The sequence below is a fragment of the Castor canadensis genome, chromosome 1 (assembly GCF_047511655.1).
Source record: "Castor canadensis chromosome 1, mCasCan1.hap1v2, whole genome shotgun sequence".
Lineage (NCBI taxonomy): Eukaryota > Metazoa > Chordata > Mammalia > Rodentia > Castoridae > Castor > Castor canadensis.
In genome coordinates, this window is record NC_133386.1 from 119,465,001 (window position 1) to 119,485,538 (window position 20,538).

The following is a 20,538-nucleotide window of genomic DNA, read 5'->3' on the forward strand; positions in this document are numbered from 1 at the left end:
AGGGAATCAATGCATGTAGAAAGGGCATATGTCTGAACAAGGAAACAAGAGACTAGTTAGGAGTTGGACTTGCTCCTTTTATAACAGCAATGGGAAAAAAATCCAGTCCCACCAGACCTTACCCATTATCACAAGGCAGCATTTATCAATTTACAAGAATGGAGCTCCCATGACTTAACCACCTTCCACTGTATCCTGCCACTTAAAGTTCCCACCATCTCAACATTGCCACACTGGAGACAAAGCTTCTATCACATGCACTTTTGGGGAATAAACCATATCCAAACCATAGCAATGGAGTGAAATTATAATATGAGAAGTAATAGGAAGGAAGTTAGAACAGAGAAAACAACTGGTAAATATCTTCCATCATCTTAGACTATTTTAGAAAGAAGTCAGATTAGCATGGTGAAGAGACATCTACTCACTTATATTCATTTTAGTACTATTTATAATTGTCAATAAATGGAAACAGCTTAAGTGTTCATCAAACGATGAATGGATAAGTAAAGAAGGTACATGTGCACCACGGGTTGCTATTGAGGCATATGAAAGAGTACAATCCTGTCATTGTGCAACATGGATGGAACTGGAGATTGTTTCAGGAAACAAGTGAGTCACGTGAGAACAAGTACCACATGACCTCACTCATATGTGGAGTGTAACAAGTTCATCTTATAGAAGTTGAAAATAAAAAAGTGGCTACCAGATGCTGGGGATAATAGAGAATAGAGAGAGAAGGGGTAAGGTTTATTAGTGGGTATAGGTTGCAGTTAGATAGGAGCAAGGCATTCTGAAGCACCATTGCACTGGTAGGGCCACTACAGAGAACATTATGAACTATATATTCCAAAAAGCTAGAAGGATTTTGAAAGCTTTCACCAGAAAGAAATGATAAAATCTAAGAAGATGGATATGTTTAACTTGATTTAAATATTACAGTGTGGATTGTATGTATATATATTACCTTATTAATATATATGTATAATTTGTATGTTTTCAATCTATCAGTTAAAAATGACAAAATATAGCCAGGCACCAGTGGCTCACACCTGTAATCCTAGCTACTCAGGAGGCAGAGATTAGGAGGATCATGGTTCAAAGCCAGCTCAGGCAAATAGTTTGTAAGACCCTATCTCAAAAACACCTATCACAAAAAAGGGCTGGAGGAGTGGCTCAAGGTGTAGGCCCTTAGTTCAAACCCCAGTACCAAAATAAATAAATAAATAAATAAATAAAATAAAAGCCATGGACACATGGTAAAAATAAAAACATAGTCTGAACTTTTTTGAATCAAAAAGGAGGAGCTCAACAGCTTACATTTTTCATATTATTCTCTCTGTTGCAATAGAAATATAAAAGACCAGTACATATATTCAGGTTTTCAAGTTCCAAGTTCAATACCATCAACTGACCTTCATGCTCCTGACACTTTTGCATTATAATTGTACCTAGCAAGCTCAGTTCTCTCATTTATTCTCCCTGTGTTTATCTATGTTTTCACACAGGCAACTATGGAGAAAGTGGTATGGAAGCTTTCAAAGACATGTCTGCCAAGGAAGGAATTTGCATCGCCCACTCTTACAAAATCTACAGCAATGCAGGAGAGCAAAGCTTTGACAAGCTGCTGAAAAAACTCACAAGTCACTTGCCCAAGGCCCGGGTGGTGGCCTGCTTCTGTGAGGGCATGACAGTGAGAGGTCTGCTGATGGCTATGAGACGCCTGGGTCTGGCAGGAGAATTTCTGCTTCTCGGCAGGTAAGTGACGATCAACAGTTAATGCCAGGAATTTGGCAGCATTCTAGAGCATCATTTGTGCATGCAGACAGATGCTGTAGAATTTTAATCTACGTAGTGGAAGCAGAGCATAAATATAAATTATGGAAAATAAGTAGGTCTGATACATACTTACTAAAAATGATAACAAGAACAACATGGGAAGACAATAAGTTTGTAAATTGTCAAAAATGTTTATATGGAAATGAGATAGAGTCTTAAATGTTTTAGTAGTTATGTTGAGAAATATCAAATTGAAATTGAAATTGATTTTGGGAATGCCTATGTACGTTTGGTTTATAATATATAGAATTATAGAATTTGGTGTTTTAAAAGAGGGATTACCTTCAGAACTAATTTTTGAAAGATAACTCTATTGTGTTAATATATTTATTATATTTCCAAAGTGTTATTACTTTGCCTACCTACATTGTTACTAGACAAGTTTCTAAAGCATTAACTTCTAAAAGGATTGGCTTTATTGATCTGGGTATGTCACTTAATTGCCACAACTGACCTTATTCCCTTCTGATATTGCTGAATCAGTTTTTCGGTCAAGTTTGCAGAGAGACAACCAAAAGTTAGTGCACAAAAATATCTATACACAATATGTACATATATGTATGTGATTTATTATAAGATGATTAAGGAGGCATGAATTCACAAGGTCTGCCTTTGTCTAGCTAGAAACCAGGAGAGTCTTTGTGCTGTTGCAATCTAAGCACAAGACTAAGAAACATGAGAGTTATGTTAGGGTCCATTCTGAAAGCCACTAGGCCCAAGGCCCAAGAAGAGCCAGTTTCATTACAAATCTGAAGGGTAGGAAAGACCAGGACCTATCTCATGTACTAAGGGAAAAAGGGTTCCCTCTCACTCAGCCTTTTTTCTGTTGAGGTCTTTAGGTGATTGAATGAAGCCATTCTCAGTAGGGAGAGCATTGCTTTACTCAATCTGCAATTCAAATATTGTCATCCAAAAACATCTTCACAGATACAAACAGAATAATGTTTGGCCAAATATCTGAGCAGCCATGGCTCAGTGAAATAGATACAACAGATTAACCATATAATCAGTAAGTGACTGCCATAGTTTCGAATGCATGACTGAAGTTTATTCTGGAAAGAATAGCATTAGGATTTATCAGAGGCATATAAGCTTCGTCCATTCTATACCTTTAAAAAGTTATTCTGTATTGCATATCTTTCCTCAGTAAGCAGTGAATTTAATGAGTGGCAAAAGCCTTAGAAACTATTGCCTTCTCAATATTCTGTCTGCAGTAGAAAACCATGACACTTACTATTAACTTTTGATGGCTTGTTAAAGACATACTTCCCTTTGTTTCCAAATGCTTCCTTGACTTTCTGTGGTCAGACTTAGCTTCTCATTAGAAATATTTTCTGTCAGTCACTTTATGTACCTAATTCTTTTTTGTCTGATCTGATGGCAGTCAATTGATGGAGATATTTTGGTATGACACTACATATCCTTCATAAAAATGATATTGAGTGGAGTTACTTTTTCATTGATGTGTATATTTTATCTAAAATCATCCTTGCTGGCAGAAGTGCTGCAGCACGTAGTTTTATACAACCCAAGAATAGACCCACTGACAATATTCTTATATTCCAAAGGGCAGTGCTACCACTGGTGTAAAAGCATCAGTAAAGGAGCTGGCATTAACAGTACTACATTTTTTCTGAGCGGGGACTAAAGGATTCTGCAGTTTCTATCTGTTGCTATTGCCAGCACTAGATAGCAAGAAATTAGAAATTATTCACCAGAAACAGATTAGTATTTATTATATTTGCCATTTTCTATTTAGCATTTTATTGCCAGCTATACCACAAAGTCAAAATTCAATATTTTGTATATTTTTGAATTTATTCTGACTATGCTAAATACAGAAAGTTCTTTCCAAGTCACTTAATATATAGAAAGTAGATTTATAACCTATAGTTAGATTTGTCAATCCCATTATTGATTGGTTATATAATAATTCATATTTACTTGAACACTATCTCATCTTTGAGTAAATTTTTATAGGAAATATCCTTCCTGTTCTGAACAGGAAAATATTTCCCTAGGACTAAGGATGTTAGCTCAATTGTGGAGTATTTTTCAAGAATGCAGAAAGTGTTTGAACTCCAGCACCACAAGAAAAAGAACAAAAATTTCCCTGTAATTTCCATTTTTTCACTCACAGTTTTATTTCCTTGACAGTAACATGTAATGCTCTTTCAAATATTTGGAAATGATAATGTGGTCCTCAGTCCCCTTCAGGTTCTCTCAAGAACATTCCTACTTCCTCCAACTGTTTTAGTGAGATGGCACCGTGTGTGTGTGTGTGTGTGTGTGTGTGTGTGTGTGTGTGTGTGTTAAAGCTACTTATCAAAATCATTTATCAAGCAGGTCCATTTATCAAGTGTTTTGTGCCAATAACATGTTAGGACATTACAGGCATTATCTCATTTAATTATTCATTTGACAAGTATTGAATGTCTATTATGCATTAAAGGGCTTGGGATACATCAGTGATTGAAAAGGCAAAATTGTTAATTTTGTGGAGCTTACAGATTGACAGTAATAAGTTCTATGAAAAACTACATCTGAGAAAAATCTGCATGTTGAGTACTATCATAATCTCCACCTCAATAAATATAATAATATTTATAGAAAAAGACTCCACCTCAATAAATATAATAATAGTTTCTAAGTAATAGAAAGGCAAATATCAATAGTTGTAAGAAAACATTCAGGATAGTCCTCTTTTATACCAAGACACTGATACCTCCAGCTCTTGGAAGATGTGCTCAAAGTCACACAAGAAACAAGTTACCATGAGTCATAACCTAGTGCTTTTCTCTTACCAACCTGACTTCTACAGACTAGGAACATGGGAGAAGTTATACTGTGATACCAAATTCCTGGTTCTACATAGATCCTGGGTCTATTAAAAAATCCTAGATAATTTTAATTTAGCATTTAGTATCACTGTTTCTTCCTAAAAATTCCTATCAGTTCATCTCGTAACTCCTCTTTGATGATTTTCTTTGCTTGTATTCTCTCTTTTTGTTCCTTCTTTTCCCTAATTCGAACTTGGATGAATGACTCTTAGGATCTAGAAGTCAAAACTATATGAAAAGATACTATCTTCAGAATGTACTGGAGGTTCCCACATTTAACAACTATAGTTACTTACAAATCTCTCCAACTGCCTTGGGTCAGCCACATTTAATAGGTCAGTTAAAGTGTTTGGAAGAAATGAGACAACTCTGCTGCTGAGACAACCTCATCCATCAATGTCTCTCAACATTTGTGCTGTACATGGATGGAATGTTAGAGTGATGTAGACCCAGCCACTGGGTCTTCCATTTGAGCTCTAGGAAGTCAGTTGTCTCACTACCAATAAAAATGTCCTGTTCAGGTCCCTAGCATGGCCTTGATACAGACTTTGGCCCTTACAGAAAGATGAAATCAATATTCTGAACAATAATGACATTTTTAAAGTGGCTTGTTTTCTAGAATGAAAACACTGTCATACTTCTAGATCTGTAAAAGTAGTACTGGAGATAAAGTATTTACAATTTATAAATCAGAAACAAACTGGAAATACGAACGGATTTTTATCAAATTAACTATTTAAAGATAATTTTATTAGCTACAACTTCATGTCTGTTCTTCAGTATGGTGAATGTTGCCAGGTCATAAAGAGAGGTGTTCTTAAACTTTAAAAGTATGTGGGAATTATAAATATCATTTCTTAGTAGGAGGTTACTTCACCTCTATATTTTTCAAAACAGAAAGGATAAGATTTCAACAAATATCTTTGCTTATGAAATTGTAAGCAATTGTCCTAGTAAAACCATGGTAGTAGTTATTGTCAGGATATAGATATAACTCTTTTTCTCTACACCAACTCCAGAATATCCATTGCAAATTACATGCATTTGCAAGCAAATATACCAGCCTTTTGCTGGACCAGTTGGTGTCATTACATTGCAGGATAGAAGAAATGTTATTCCATTGAGTTTCAAGAAGGGTGGACAAAGAAGAGTGAGATAATCTCATTTGAACTCTAAACAACACTGAATATGTCAAGATTAGATGCCTTTGAGATTGGTAATAAATATCCCTCATATATAGCAGAAAAGAAATAAGTCTCCAAGATTTTAAACAACTGGATAGGATTACACACCACACTTACCATTCTAATTATCACAAAGGCAGGACTCTTCCAGCTACAAAAATGTTTCAACACTTGGATAAACTCAGTTTAATTTTGCCTGAGTTTTGCTTTGTTATTTCGGGTTATCTTTTGAAAAAATTAAGGACCCCTATTAAAAGCCTTAAAAATTATTGAGATGTTTGTGATAAATTTGAAATGCAAATAAAGTCAGTCAAACTATGTCCCACTTTGAGTAGATTTTATTTCTCCGATTTACATGTGAATTGGGAAGAGCGAGGTAATCACGTAATGCTGTCTTCAAGCAGCCAGTGGTTAGTCATATATGCCTCAGACCATGCTGAAACTTATGGTCTGAGTGAAAAGAATCAAGACAGCATTGCTAAAAGAAGTTTGTAGAGCAGCCTAACAGACGCACCTTGTAGTAGAAAAAATGATGTTAAGAGAAAGCTAATTTTTTTCATTGAAGATCTTACTTTTCATTTCTTTAATTTTTTATTGTTGTGGCATACACAACAATAAAATGTGGGGGTACATTGTGGCACTTACCAATGTTCTTATAATATATCAAATATGTCATACTTGAATTCACTCCCTCTATCATTCTCTTTTTTCTCTCCTACTCCCATTCCTGGAATAGTTTCAACAGGTCTCAGTTTTCCATTTACATACATTTGTACAAATTATTTACACTGTATTCACCCTCCTACACCCTTTCCCTGCCTCCTTCCCCCTCCCACTGGTACCATCCCCCCCAAAGGACCTGTTCTATCCTCCTGTTCTCTGACAGTAAAAGAAAAAAAAATGACATTTTGTTTGCTTAAGACAGCTACACAGGGAGTTTCCTTGTGACATTTACATGTATACATATTATAATCTGAATTGGTTCATCTCCTCTATTTTTCTTCTTTCTACCTTTTTCTAGTGAGTTCAACAGATTTAAAAATTCTGTTTTCATTCTTGTATAGAAAGTACATCAACCATATTCACTTTCCTAACTTCCTTCTTTTACCCTCCTCTCTTGTATGTGACCTCCCCTTAGCGTGACCTGTTTTTCATGATGTTTCTGTATTTGTGTTAGGTCTGTATTTCACATGTGAGAGAGAACATCTGGCCTTTGGCTTTCTGAACCTGGCTAACTTCACTTAAGATGATGTTCTCCAGTTCCGTCCATTTACCTGCAAATGACAAAATTTCATTCTTCTTTGTAGCTGAATAAAATTCCTTTGTATATAAATTCCACATTTACGAGAAAGGTGTTTTAACATAGTGTTTTGTTTCTTTCGAAATGTGTAATTATGATAATGAAAACAATTTAAATGGTGAACAAAGCTGCATCAGTGAAAAGCTCTTATATTTCTATGTTTTCATCATCATTGAGCTTTATTAAATTTCTATTTGCTAATCTTGTAATTGGAAAAATACTCATGTTTTAATTTTTAGTTTTATCAGTGACATTGTACATCTTTTCCTGTGTCAATAGGTGATACACATCTCTATTTCCTGCAACCTACCTATTCCCTATTCATTCACTTAGTCCAGTTCTTTCTGTTTATTTTCCATGGTTGAATTATAAAAGCACATTATAAGTTAAGGGAAGTAATTTACTGACAAATGTTAAAATGTTTTTGACTCTGTTTATGGTATTTTAAACAATGTCAAACTTTAGGTTTTTTAGCTCTCTTCTTTTGAGTCTCACAGGATTTGCATATTGCATTCAAAGCAAGTTAGGGAGGTTTATTTATTTATTTTATAGCTTAATTTGGGGATCTATGTAGTATAGAGAAGTGAATTAATAAAAGGGGGCAGATAATAGATTTTATACTGAAAATGTAGGAATGGTGGCACTTAAATCACATGTAGAAGAAATAAGATAAAAGATGAATGTCACAATTGTAGTAGAAATAACATCTATATGTATATGAAATTATATATTGTATATGAAGTTATCAGTGGAAATTGATAAATCAGAATGACACTGCTAGCAAGTGGTTTGCCATATTACCTTTATAAAAGACATTACTCCATCTGTTATAAACATTGAGGAGAGGAAGATTTGATGACAGTATAATAAAAAATATTCTTAAAATAACAGCTGATTTAACATTTGTACATATGCTATTACCTACTGTAATGAATTCTCACTGTTAGGGCTTTAAAGGTTGATTAAACAACAGTCCAGTTCTCAAAAATCAACAGGAATGAGTCATGGAGCTTAAAGCATACTAACTAATCACAGATCACGTCTTTGACTAAATGGACTTCTTCCTAATACTGATCCTAAGTCACAGTCCCCGGGAGGCTGTGACAATTTTGGAGTTGTGTGTGTTAGATACCTTTCAGAACAACAGGAGAAAAAAAATCTGAGGTTTAGGAAACAGATTAATCCATTAAAAAAATATCAGGTTATTCATAGCTAACCTCTTTTTTTGTCTCATCAGATAGGCAGCTCTGTTCCCAGGAGAGAAAGAGGGTGTGATAGATAGAAGCTTTCGTATTTTTCCTTTTGGGAGAATAGAAATCCCTCTCAAACACCCCTGTTGAAATTTGAAGAGTGAGGTATTTCTTATGTTTCCCAAAAGTCCCTACTGATGTTACCAATATGAGCTTGACTTTATGTATGGAAAATTGAAAGCTCAGAGACATTATTTACTTCATCAATTCTCACCAAGACCAGTGATGTTCAACTGAAACTTAAATGATATTGATCACTGGGGAAGGTGCTATGGGTCTGAAATCCAGAAATATCAGAAAGGAGAACAGAGGGCCTTGATGCTATTGAACAGAGAGGGATTTCTGTATAGGATGAAACCAGCCATGGCATTGGAGCCTCTTCCTGCACTAGAGCTTGTGCTTTGAGATCATCTGTGTCTCAAAGAGTTGTGGTGGCTTTGCCACTGATTGTACTTCTAAAATGGTTCAGGTTTTTTTTGTTTTGAAAACTGAATGTTAACAATGACTGTTTGTAGAGTGCTCTTTGTTTAACAAGCACTGGTATGGGCAGGTGTGCTTATATATTTACTGACTTTTCATAACAATCCTATTTTGAAGATATTATTAACCACATTTTGTAGCTGAGGAAACTGAGGCACAGAAAGACAGCCAACCTGCTCAAGATCACACAGGCAGTAACTAACAGAGATGACACTGGGACCCTGTACCCTTTATGGTAAAGCATTTATGGATTTTTGATAACCTTAATTCAACAATTTGTGATCCTGATAGTATAAGATATTAATATATTTTTCTCTATTGCTAAAGTAGAGAATTCTTAACAAAGGAAAATGTAGTAATTAACAGTGATCCTAAAAAGAGATTTTTCTCATTTTAAAAATAAAACAAAATAAAAATAAAACCTGCAGCAATCTAATTTTCTCTACCTCTTCCCCACCGCCCCAAAAAAGTTAATGATTGGATGGAGTATTTGAACCATGCTACTAGTTTTGCAAGATATCGCTGACATAAAATTTTAGGTTTCAGTAAATAAAAAGGCTTAACTTTAAATTTGTGAGCAAACACCCATAGATAAGAAAAGACAAGCACAGAATATTATTCTCTAGGAAAACTAGGTCAATCAAAGTCATTTGCTTTTCCATTGTTTTCTAGAAGACTGATGATGCATTTTGGTGTAATTTGCAAAAGATGTGATGAAGTTACGTTGGAACAGCATTACGCTCATTTGTCTAATGTCTCTGGTGTTTTGGATCTATAATGGCAGTATTGAGTAATTGTAACAGAAAACACCTATCATATGTAGCTTAAAATATTTTCTGGCTCTATATAAAATGTTTGCTGATTCCTCAGCAAGTTTTCTCTGTGAACACACGGTATTAAAGCTTATGCTTTCAAAAGTAGCTGTAGTTTACACATACATTCAACCCTCCCCCCTTTTTTTCAATTCTCCTTGAGATTTAAGAGCTCCCAGTGGGTCACAGGATGAGTCCTAGGTATTTTGTTTGAGTTAGGAGTACAGGATTTAGTGCTTTTTTTGTCAGTAGACAGATGACCTAGAACAAAGGAAGTTCTTTCTAGATTTTTTATTGTTGTACTGGGGATACATTGTGACATTTACACAAGTTCTTACAATATATCATAGATGAATTCACTCCCTCCATTATTCTTCTTTATCCCTCCTCTCCTCATTCCTGGAATAGTTTCATCAGGTCTCGTTTTTCCATTTACATACATGTGTGCACAATATTTGCAGCAAATTCACCCTCCTACACCCTCTGAAAAGAGAAAACTAAAGGAGGTTTTTTTTTACTTCATTATCCTGGAACATAATGTTCAAAGCAATTGGAATAGACAATGCATTAGAAGTACCTCCTTATTCAGTCCTGAGTGATTTAATTTTATCTAAAATAAAAGAATGTGTTAAATATAATAATAAGGAATGTTCTATTTGACTGTAGATATTCGTCTTCTAATCAAGTTATTTTTCATTCCGCCTATTTGCTAAATTGGACTGATGACATGGTTTAAAACTGTTTCCATTGTTTTCCCCTCTATTCATCTTCCCTATTTTCCTGAGGTTTATTTTTTTTCTAAAAACAAATTTAATTATGTCATCCTCCCACAAAATAATCTTAGTTGACTCCCCTTCAATGTCATAGTCTATAATTTAGCATATACTGCCCTACAATATATGGCTCACACCTGTCCATAATTTCCCACTACATTCAGAGGTGCAGTTTCAAACATTCAACCAATAAGACATGGGTCCACTCAGGACAAATGCAAATCATAACCAACTAGCAAATTCGCACACAAGCTGAGGATGAGAATTGATTACTTCTACACTCTCCCAACACTAGCAAGCATCACCTTTTCTATATCAGAACTCTTAGAATTTCTCACACATACTAGCCTTAGCACCACTGTCTCCCTGAAATGACCACCATGTCTTTTACCTATGAATGCAGGTTTCTCATGGGAGGCATCTCCTACTGTTTTGAAGGCCCTCTGAACTCTGGCAGAGCTGACACAGACCTCTGAAAGTCCCTGGTTTTTTCTTTCTCTTCCTCACTAGAATATGAGCTCATTGAAAGTGCAGATGATAGTTTATTAATCTGGATGTCTCTTACACCTTTCAAAGAGAAATAAAGCATGGTTAGTATCTTTGGCACTCTGATCTTGTATTAGACTTGCTAATTAAGGAGGTGAAAGGTTTCTGGAGATGGCTCATCATTAGTTCAGATCACTAAATCTTCAAGTCTTCTACTGTGTTATGAAGAAGCAAATGCAAATCTTTTATTTTTCAAGACTACTCATAATGACTCAATTTCATTGTTTTTGGTTTCTTATTTATTTTAATGCTTTTACAGATAGTGCATTGAAATAACAGAAAGTCAAAAGGAACATTTTCTGAATCAAAGTTTCAAATTCATTTGTCTTTTGTGAGGCTTTTCTATGAGCCCATTTATCTTTTTTTAACATGTATTGATGTAAGAACACATTCCACAAACACATTTTTTCTGACTTCTCCATTACTTCTTATGGGTTTTTCCTTTCTTCTTACCCTTTCTCCCTTTGTCTCTTTCCCCTCTGCCATGTAACCAAAATGAACGTGTTCATGTGCTCTCTTCCTCATATTTCTTCTTGGCCTTTGAGAACTATCAGCATGCACATCCTTCCCCAAGATACACTTGATTTTAAACTCTGTTAAGCTTTGCCATTGTTTTCACATAAATAATCAAACATGGATCATGGATTTTTTATTTTATAGTTTCCAGATGTCCTTTCTTGATCAGCAAAGTTTCTCTGAAAATCAGGAGCTTTTTTTTTCTCTTGTACTTATTTAATCCAACCATATTTAATTAAAAATTAAAAACAGAAGCAGGAGCAGGTCCAGCATGATCTTCATTAAGTGTTGATGTTCCTGCCTGATGCGTTCCCACTGAAATACAGCAATGCTCATACATTCACTGCTACATTCTTAAACGTGGCACTTTCTGTATACTAGCATATAATGTTATATTCTGTCTTTGGCACCATTATTTAATTTGTCTTTTATAGTATGATAGTGTTCTTATTGCATTTGTACTATATTTAATACTGGTAAGACATACCACCTTAGTTAATATTTTTCACAATTTTGTTTTTTTTCTTAAATGATATTGGTCTACAAAAATTGTAATCATTTTTTAGCTAGGCACCTGTAACCCTAGCTACTCAGGAGACAGAGAGAAGGAGGATTGTGGTTTGAAACCAGCCTGGGAAAATAGTTCCTGAGACCCTATCTCAAAAGAAAACCAACACAAAAAAGGGCTGGTGGAGTGGCTCAAAGTGGAGGCCCTGAGTTGAAGCCCTAGTACCACACACACACACAAAAAAATTAAAGTTTTTTAAATATATAAATTAGGTTTCTAGGGAACGTTAATGTTTGGAAAGCTGAAATTCTAATGATTAAATGTTCTAATGAAAATATATAATAATATCTTTCTGTAAGGACAGACTGCTTTATGAAAATTGTGCAGGTTTCTTATTGTCAGTAATCCCAGGTCCTCATGTCTTCATTTCCAAATACACGAAGAAATACACACACTCACATGTCCACATATGCTCAATTTTAAGATTAGATGTGAAATTTGGAGGCTATGTTATTTGTTGGTTCCAATTTGTTCTATTTCAAGTAATACTTTATTTTCATTTATTTATTCATTCGTTTATTTATTTCGGCCATTCTAGGGCTGAACTCAGGACTTTGAGCTAGGGCTAGGCTTATGGAGGTGAATCTCAAAATGTGATCTTTCCAATCTCCAGCTTTTGAGTAGCTGTGATTACAGGTGTGAGCCACCATGTCTGGCCTCAAGTATTACAAGTTGTATTTAGAGTTTAGTCCAAGACAAGTAACTGAAACACAAAAGTTTATCCTCTGTCCTGTCTCAAAATCCATTGAAATGACTTGTGATTTCATTTACAGTGAAATCCACAGTTTTACTCCCATAGTCTCCCCCACACACACACACCCTTTCTTCTTTCCCTGCTCATGTCTTACTGCTTCTCCCGTCATCCATTCTACTCCAGCCACAATAGTTTAGTATTATTTCCACCTCAGGGAAACTTACTGTTTCCTTTGCCTGAATTAACCATTTCCCTGATATGCTTATCATTGGATCCCTCATATGAAATATTTTTACTCACACATCTGCTTCTCAGTAAACTTCCCTGACTTCCTTATTTAAGTATATAACATATCCTTCCCCACAGAAGCCCCATCCTCTACTCATCTTATGTTTGTCAGCAGTACTTATTATACCTTAATGTTTTACATAGTTTCTCATTCATTTGGTTTATTTCTCTCTAGTCTGTGCTAGTAGTATGATCTCTGACAGCAAAGATTTTGTTGTCCTATTTAATTTACTTCACTATCCTGGGTCCCGGGAAAAATACCTCGTACAAAACAAATGCCTAATCATTTCTCCAACAACAGCAAAGAAAGAAAAAGAGTTATTTATTATTTGTACAAATCACTTACCTATCCTGAGAGTGCTATTCAAAAGTAAATCAATTACAAATAAATCTTTTGATTCCTAGAGTAGAGTTGTAGGTTTAATGATGTGTCAGGAACCCTTAACCCATATTTTGGCAAATAGGATTTTGTGAAGTTTTCCACTTAGGAAAGCATGTAATCTGAGATCAGTGAGAGAGGTGTGGGAGAAGAAAGAGGTGTCACACTGGCAGTCAAGTTAAGTAGTTTGTGACCTCAGAACAGCCACACTGGCTCCCCCATGCTCCCCTCTATAATCTCATCCAAACACTTGACCATCTGACTCCTTGTTTTGCTCACAACAAAGCCTTGCATATGAAGAAAGGCGGAATATATATGGAGAAAGGTAAGAGTAAAAGTTCTGGAGAGCTCTGTGTAATATGAACACACATGAGGACAAGTGTGAGAACTACAGGATGTGAGGTGCTCCGGGCGGAGCATGGCCCAGGAGGTGACCCAGGATGTGTGCTGGGAACAGGTAACAGCATTAAGAAGAGGCCAATGACACTGTCACTAACTTGTTGATTAAATTATTTACAGACATGTTGAATTTCAAGTTTCTTGGGAGTTTCTGTATTTTTAGTGGTCAGATGTCTTCATTTAAAAAAAAAGACATTTGATATTTGTACAAATCATTTATTCAGCCTGAGAAGAGAATGTTATTTTAAAAAATCTATTGCAAATAAGCCTTTTTCCTTCTACAGTAGACTAATATTGTATACCAAAAAGCTATTAAGATGTATTTACATTTAACACTGATCTCAAGAGATTGCTATCCTGACACTTCCATTTTTAAAATTTGCAGTTTCTATAGCAAGCTGAATGATATGGCCAAACAATGGAACAAGTCAGTGGTTAACACTCTTTGGGGAAATTTCACTTCTAAAAGTCTACATTCATCTCACGATGTCCATGGAAACCAGGCTTTTGTTTTCATGCGTTTATTGTTTAGTTTAGTTTAGAATTTGCTTGTGTGAATTCTGAAGCAAAATCATAACCACAACAGTACTAATACCTCATGTTTAGTTAGAGCTTTAAAGATTACAAAATGCTTTTATGGGTATTATGCCATTAATCCTCCTTATCCAGTCAATGCCTGATGGTGACCAGTGACAGTACATCCAGATGGCTGGAAACGGACATCAGACACCAAACACACATTACATGAGTGGCTCCCAAATGCATATCCAGAGGTGCCTGGAAGGCTTTAGTGAAATTTTCAAAAATCTAAGGTGAAAAAAAAGAAAAAAAATGAATAGATAAGAAATACATATAAGAAATTTATATATATAATTATTTATACATACCTGTGAGTTAGTGTGTTTATAATTGCTGACTAACCTTATTTTAAAAATTATTCATTTATTCCATCAGCAAGTATCAATTTGGTTACTATATTGCATGCACTTTACACTGAAAATATTATAGCAAAAATGACTAGATAAAATAATATAAGAACCAACTATTAAATTCTGAATTTTGATAAGTATAGTGAAGAAACCTTTTTTTGAGAAAAATTTGGAGCTAAAATACTCTTTCTGATATTAAGTGATGTTAATTTATGGTAATTCATTTTGCTATAAAATTGGCAAAATAGGAAATCAAATTTCCAGTGCTCTGGTGGCCCTAGAGGATATTGTAACTGTAATAATTTTTGTAAAGCTCTATGCCAGTCTTCCTCTTATCATTATATACCTTTAAGTGAGGATATTATTTCAGAAAGAGAAATGAGTTTGAAAACTTACCTGTAGTGAAACTCACCCTTTTCTTTTACATAAGAATAATTACTTCTTCTTACATTATAACACAGTAAATGTCCAAAAGTACAATGGATTTGTTTCTAACTTGAAATGTTGAATTTGGTTAATGTGTTGCTGCAGTGTGTTAACACATGAGATAAAATAAGAATCCTGGAAAATGTGAAAGAAAACATGTACTGTCATTTGCACTAAAACTCAAACCATCTTAATTTCTTTCAAGTTTCCTTCAGAAAAATACAGTGATGATCGTTTTTATGGTTAGCACTAGTATTTGCCTGGATTCATTTTAATTCCCAAAGCTGTAATCATTTGAGTCCACTTTGTCTCTCTTCTTTCATACTTTACATGACTTATGCATATTTAAAGTACAAAGATTTTTCAAATGTAGAGTATTCACTATGCCCCATTTGTGATTTATAATGTCGATTTCATTTACATATATTGATAAAGTATTATGTAGCGGTCTACAGCTGTATGTCAAATGATATCTACTCTCTCATCTTGAAAAAAGTCATAGAAAATGTTGATTTGCTGACTTTAAATAAAGCTCATGTCTTTTAATATAATTAAGTTGAAAGAGTGGTAAACAGACAAGTAAGACTCATCTACTTTCTTTGAATGGATTGGGCTACTGCAGATGTCATGCCTCTGGAGGAAAAAAAACCTAAAGGTAACTGATAACTTGGACACAATAGCAAAATCTTTTAAACTCATCTGCATGGTGTTTAGCTCATTGTTAACTGATAGAAGTGACATGAATCAAGGAAGAAGAAACTCAGCATCAACTAAGAACAAACCTTATACAAAGGATTCAAGATATACCTGAGTTGATCTTTATCCTGTTAACTGAATCAACTCTGATATAACTCTGGAGGTAACATGAATAACCAAAAGAAGTCACAAAACTTAAAAGTTGCACATGAGAACATTAGAAAGAAACTAAACATACTAGAATAATGTTCTAAGAATTGTGTGGGGAACTTAGTTCCTGACTGTTTTCTTGAACACAAGTTGCCATTTTTATGTGAACTTATAAGTATTAATTTACCTGTGTTATACTGCTCAGATTGAAACATGTTTAGATTTATACCTAAGACTATGTAAGCAGTATATGTAACTCTGAAAATAAACATGTATTGCAATACAAATACAATTATCATGAAAGATGGCAGTAGCTAAGAGTGTTCATTATCGTATATAAAAATTCATACGCGCCCACCCAATATACAGAGAAACATACACAAAGAGCTTTCAGAATGAACTGCAGTTCTTGTGTATGGGCTGGTAGGGAGGAAAGGGATTCTTACAGTAATTCAAAGATTTTTGCATGTAATCTGTCTCTGTAGTTCATGATCTGTTCATCCAAGATACTAATATTCTCAGCCCTTTTCTCTCCCGAAATTTTTGTGAAGCCCTTAAGAGCCAATGAGAAAAATCTTCAATAATGAAGACAGATGGAACATTTGTATTTAACTGCATTTTTCTTGGATGTATTCAATTTGAATAAAGGAATTTGTCCTTTAATTCACAGAAAGACAAAGAGATTGGAAGAAGAGAGAATAGCAATATTAATTTTAAAATGGGCAAGTAGTAACTGACTTTGAAAGGAAGCTGAATACCCAACAAAAGCAACTGCAGTGCAGAACCCACCAGAAACTCACAAATTTGTGCTGGCAGCTATCTGTACAAGCTGGAATGATGGTAGACTACAACAAATGAGGATAGTTGGAAGTTTGTTTAAACATTATACATTATTTGACTGTAAAGTTTCTATTTATTCAGACAAAACACAAGAATACTCCTTTCTTTAGAGGAACATTAAAGTAGAGCTCCCATGGCCAGATCACTATACTAAAATGGGCAAGTAAGCAATAGTTACAAACCAAATATTGATTGTCCCAGTTGGCTTCTCCATTTGGGATACTAGAATGCAGGCAGTGAGATCTTTCTTTCTCCTCAGGAGAGTGAAACAACCTTCTTCCTGAGACACAAAACCTGTCAGCATCATGGCGGCTGTAGTGATCAGCTCAATTAGGACTTCTTGATGTGAATCACAATACATGGGTCCTAATTAGGATACAGTCTCCAGTTTTTGTTTGTGTGGCTATTGCCCCGCCATTGAATATGAAGGGACCATTATACATCAGGAGACATCTGAGAAATTCTCTGACATTGAAGACAAAACACAGAACCTAGAGGTCATAGAAACTTCAGGCAGATAAAAACCTCAAATAAAAAACTAACAGCAATATCTTCAAAAATATAGATGATATTGCATCCTTGAAAACAGAAGAAAATAAACCACAAAGGAGTACAGCAGGAAAAAGTTTTGAAATGAAAGTATATTTAATAACAAATGAAATGTTTTATAAAAAAGACACATGTAGTAATATTTCAGGAAATATGCAAGTGTATAACAAAAACACAAAGGAATGATATTCAGAAGAAAAAATATAAGAAAATTAGATAACTGCTTTAGGATTCTCCAACATTTGAATAAAAATTGCTTAGAAAGAAGAGAGAAAATGAATGAAATAAATTAGTAAATCATATTTTAGGAAAATTTTCCAGACCCGAAGGAAATGAATTTCAAGAAAGAGCTTTCTGTATACCTAAATAGGCGAAAATACCAGTGAGCCACATTTGTATTAAGTTTCTGGACATTGGAAAGGGAGGAGAGAGAGAGAAACAGAGAGAGAGAGAGAGAGAGAGAGAGAAAGAAACCAGGAAGGTATTCAACATTCACAAGCTGTAAAAGTCAATATTGCTAAGAAGGTAATTCTGTTTCTTCTTTGTCTGCTGCCACTTTCTCACTAAGTAACATCTGAGCTGAATTTGTTTGAGTTCTTAAAATATGCCTAGCTTTTCTCTGCCTCAGAGTGTTTGCATATGCTATTCTTTCAGTCTGAATGCTCTTCTTGAAGATTTTAGTTCAACTAATTCCTGCTCAAGCATCCAGTATCAATGTGTCACTGCCTCGGTGAAGTCTTCCCTTTACAAAAATAACTTCTCCTCTGTTGAATTGTGCTATGTTTTAATCATTGGATTAATCTGTTATGAAATATTAATTGGCATTTTTATCTGGATAATGTCCATCATATTCAGGAGATCATAAGCTAAACTATGCTTAGCACAGTGGCTAAGACACAATAAGTCTCCTATCAAAGTGTGAGTCATCCAGTTCCAAAATTATCTTTTTATTTAATTCTCTTTCCAATGAAGACATAAATTCTCTGAGGCATAGATTTTTTTTCACCATTATATTTTCACTCTGTACCCTTAGTACTTGTTCACAAAACATAGTTCATGCAGTTACTTACATGACCTGACTCAAACAAGTCTAAGAGAGGAAATACGTTTTCTGACATCATGAAAAGGAGCAACATATTTCACAGAAATTTTCAGGAAAAAGTTATCAAAAAAGGCACATTTCTCTGAAAAGCATTGGACATAAGTTGTTATAAAATAAAATTTATGTATCAAATTAAGGAATCTGTTATTCCCCAACTCATTGTTTACCAAATCCTTTTTGTGGACCTATCTTTTGTGTCTGGTCCAGGAGGGACAAATATGTTCACAGTGGAGAAAAGGAAAGGTAAGTGGCAAATGCTATGATCATCTCATGCACAATCTCTCTCTCTGCTGCTGTTCTAGGGTCATATCTGAGCTGTCCTCTTGCCCTAGAATTTTCTCATTAACTATCTTGATTATTCTTGTTCCTTCTATCCTTCACATTCCCCCGAAAGTCAAGTCTTCTCTGCTCAAGTCCATTATCTTTTAAAAACATTTGTGACTCACCAACCTTCACTCCTCTCCATAACCCATAGCATAACCAAGGACATTTGCGTGTTCTAATTCTCTGTGAATTGAGAAAAATTTGGAAACAAAGTTTCAAAACTTGAAGTCATTTTTTTCCAAACCTAATTTTACCAAGAGGGCAGTGAAGTTATGGGGGACTTGAAATAGGGGATATGTAAGAACAAGCTTTGTATGTGAAGGCTCACTCCAAGAGTAGTGTTGACAGAGATCTAAAATAAAACCAGAGGAGATCTTGGGAAGATCACCTGGAATATCACTGTAACAATTCAGGGAAGAGCTTCTGAGGACCTGAAGTAATGTGGTGTTTGAGAAGGAACAGACAACTAAAGCTAAGGCTTCACATCATGGAGGATGGTGGCATTGAAGCGCCAGTGTCCTTGTCTGGGTTGGTCCTGGAACTCAAGGGCCACTTGCTCAGACAGGAAACACTTTATACCTGTACCCTTCTCTCATTCTGCCATATTCCTGTCTTTCTTTTTGGCTCCGCAGGAAAGCTTCCAAAGATGAAAAACAAACAAACAAACATACAAAAAACAAAAAAAACCTCAAGAAAAGAGTTATAAATATCTTTTTCAACAGGAAATAGGAATCCAGCAGATTAAAGAAGCCCAAATCCTATGCTTTTACCTCCCTCTTTTTGATGACTTACTTTTAGAAACTTAGAACATCTCTTTTCAAATGGATGCTTAGGACACATGCTTAATTATCTTGTTATTTATGGCTATTTTAACACTGGTATAGAAACCTTTGGAAAGCTCAGCTGAGGCCATCTGATCATTATCTTTGCTGACAAACTTCCTGACTTCAGTGATGTGTCTCTGCAGGCAGTCTTATCCATTTGTATATTTTTCTAAAAGGAGACTTTACATATCTGAATACAGACAATTTTGCCTTCTTAGTATGGTGCGAAACTGCCTCGTATCCCAAGGAAAAGGACTATTGATGGGAAGAATTTTGATGCTTTCTTTTCTCATTTGACAGCGTTCACTGTATTTCCTATTTAGAGGATATATTTGAGAATTCATACCTCCAAAGGGTGCACCCTAGAAATACTTCATTCTGCTTCAGAGAGGAAAATAAGATGGTGAGGGGATAGAATGTGGTGGTGATAATTTTTGTTGTGGGTCACACATTGTACATGTTGTGCACATGTTATTTTCTTTAATTTATATAATGAATTGGCAAATTAAAATTTATTTTCTTAATTTATGAATAGACAAGTTAATGTCTAGAGGCTGGGCTACTTCCTAAGATTGCATGGTTAGTAACTGTTAAAAACAAGTTCAAATCACAATTTTTAATACTCTTAAGTTTCTTTTTTCTAATACTTCTCTGCAAAAGAGTCAATAGACCAGCACATACCTTATTTTCAAAAAGCATGAGAGTGGAGTGGTAAGGATATAAATAGTAGGAAAATAAATTTTGCTGATTATATCGACTTTTTTTTTTAAGTTGCTTTGAGGGGCATTAAAAAAAGAAACTATGTGATCCACAGGAATCCTCCTGGATTC

General features: G+C 34.8%; 1 protein-coding gene across 5 annotated transcripts in view; it reads left to right on the forward strand.

Moving 5' to 3' along the window:
- Grm5 (glutamate metabotropic receptor 5) overlaps positions 1 to 20,538 on the forward strand; it is a 479,762-nt gene that overhangs the window by 190,173 nt on the left and 269,051 nt on the right. For all 5 annotated transcript variants that reach the window (XM_074081467.1, XM_074081456.1, XM_074081481.1 and 2 more), the window contains one exon: positions 1,509 to 1,758. In XM_074081467.1, the coding sequence (XP_073937568.1) occupies positions 1,509 to 1,758 (250 nt within the window). The remainder of the gene's footprint in view (positions 1 to 1,508; positions 1,759 to 20,538) is intronic.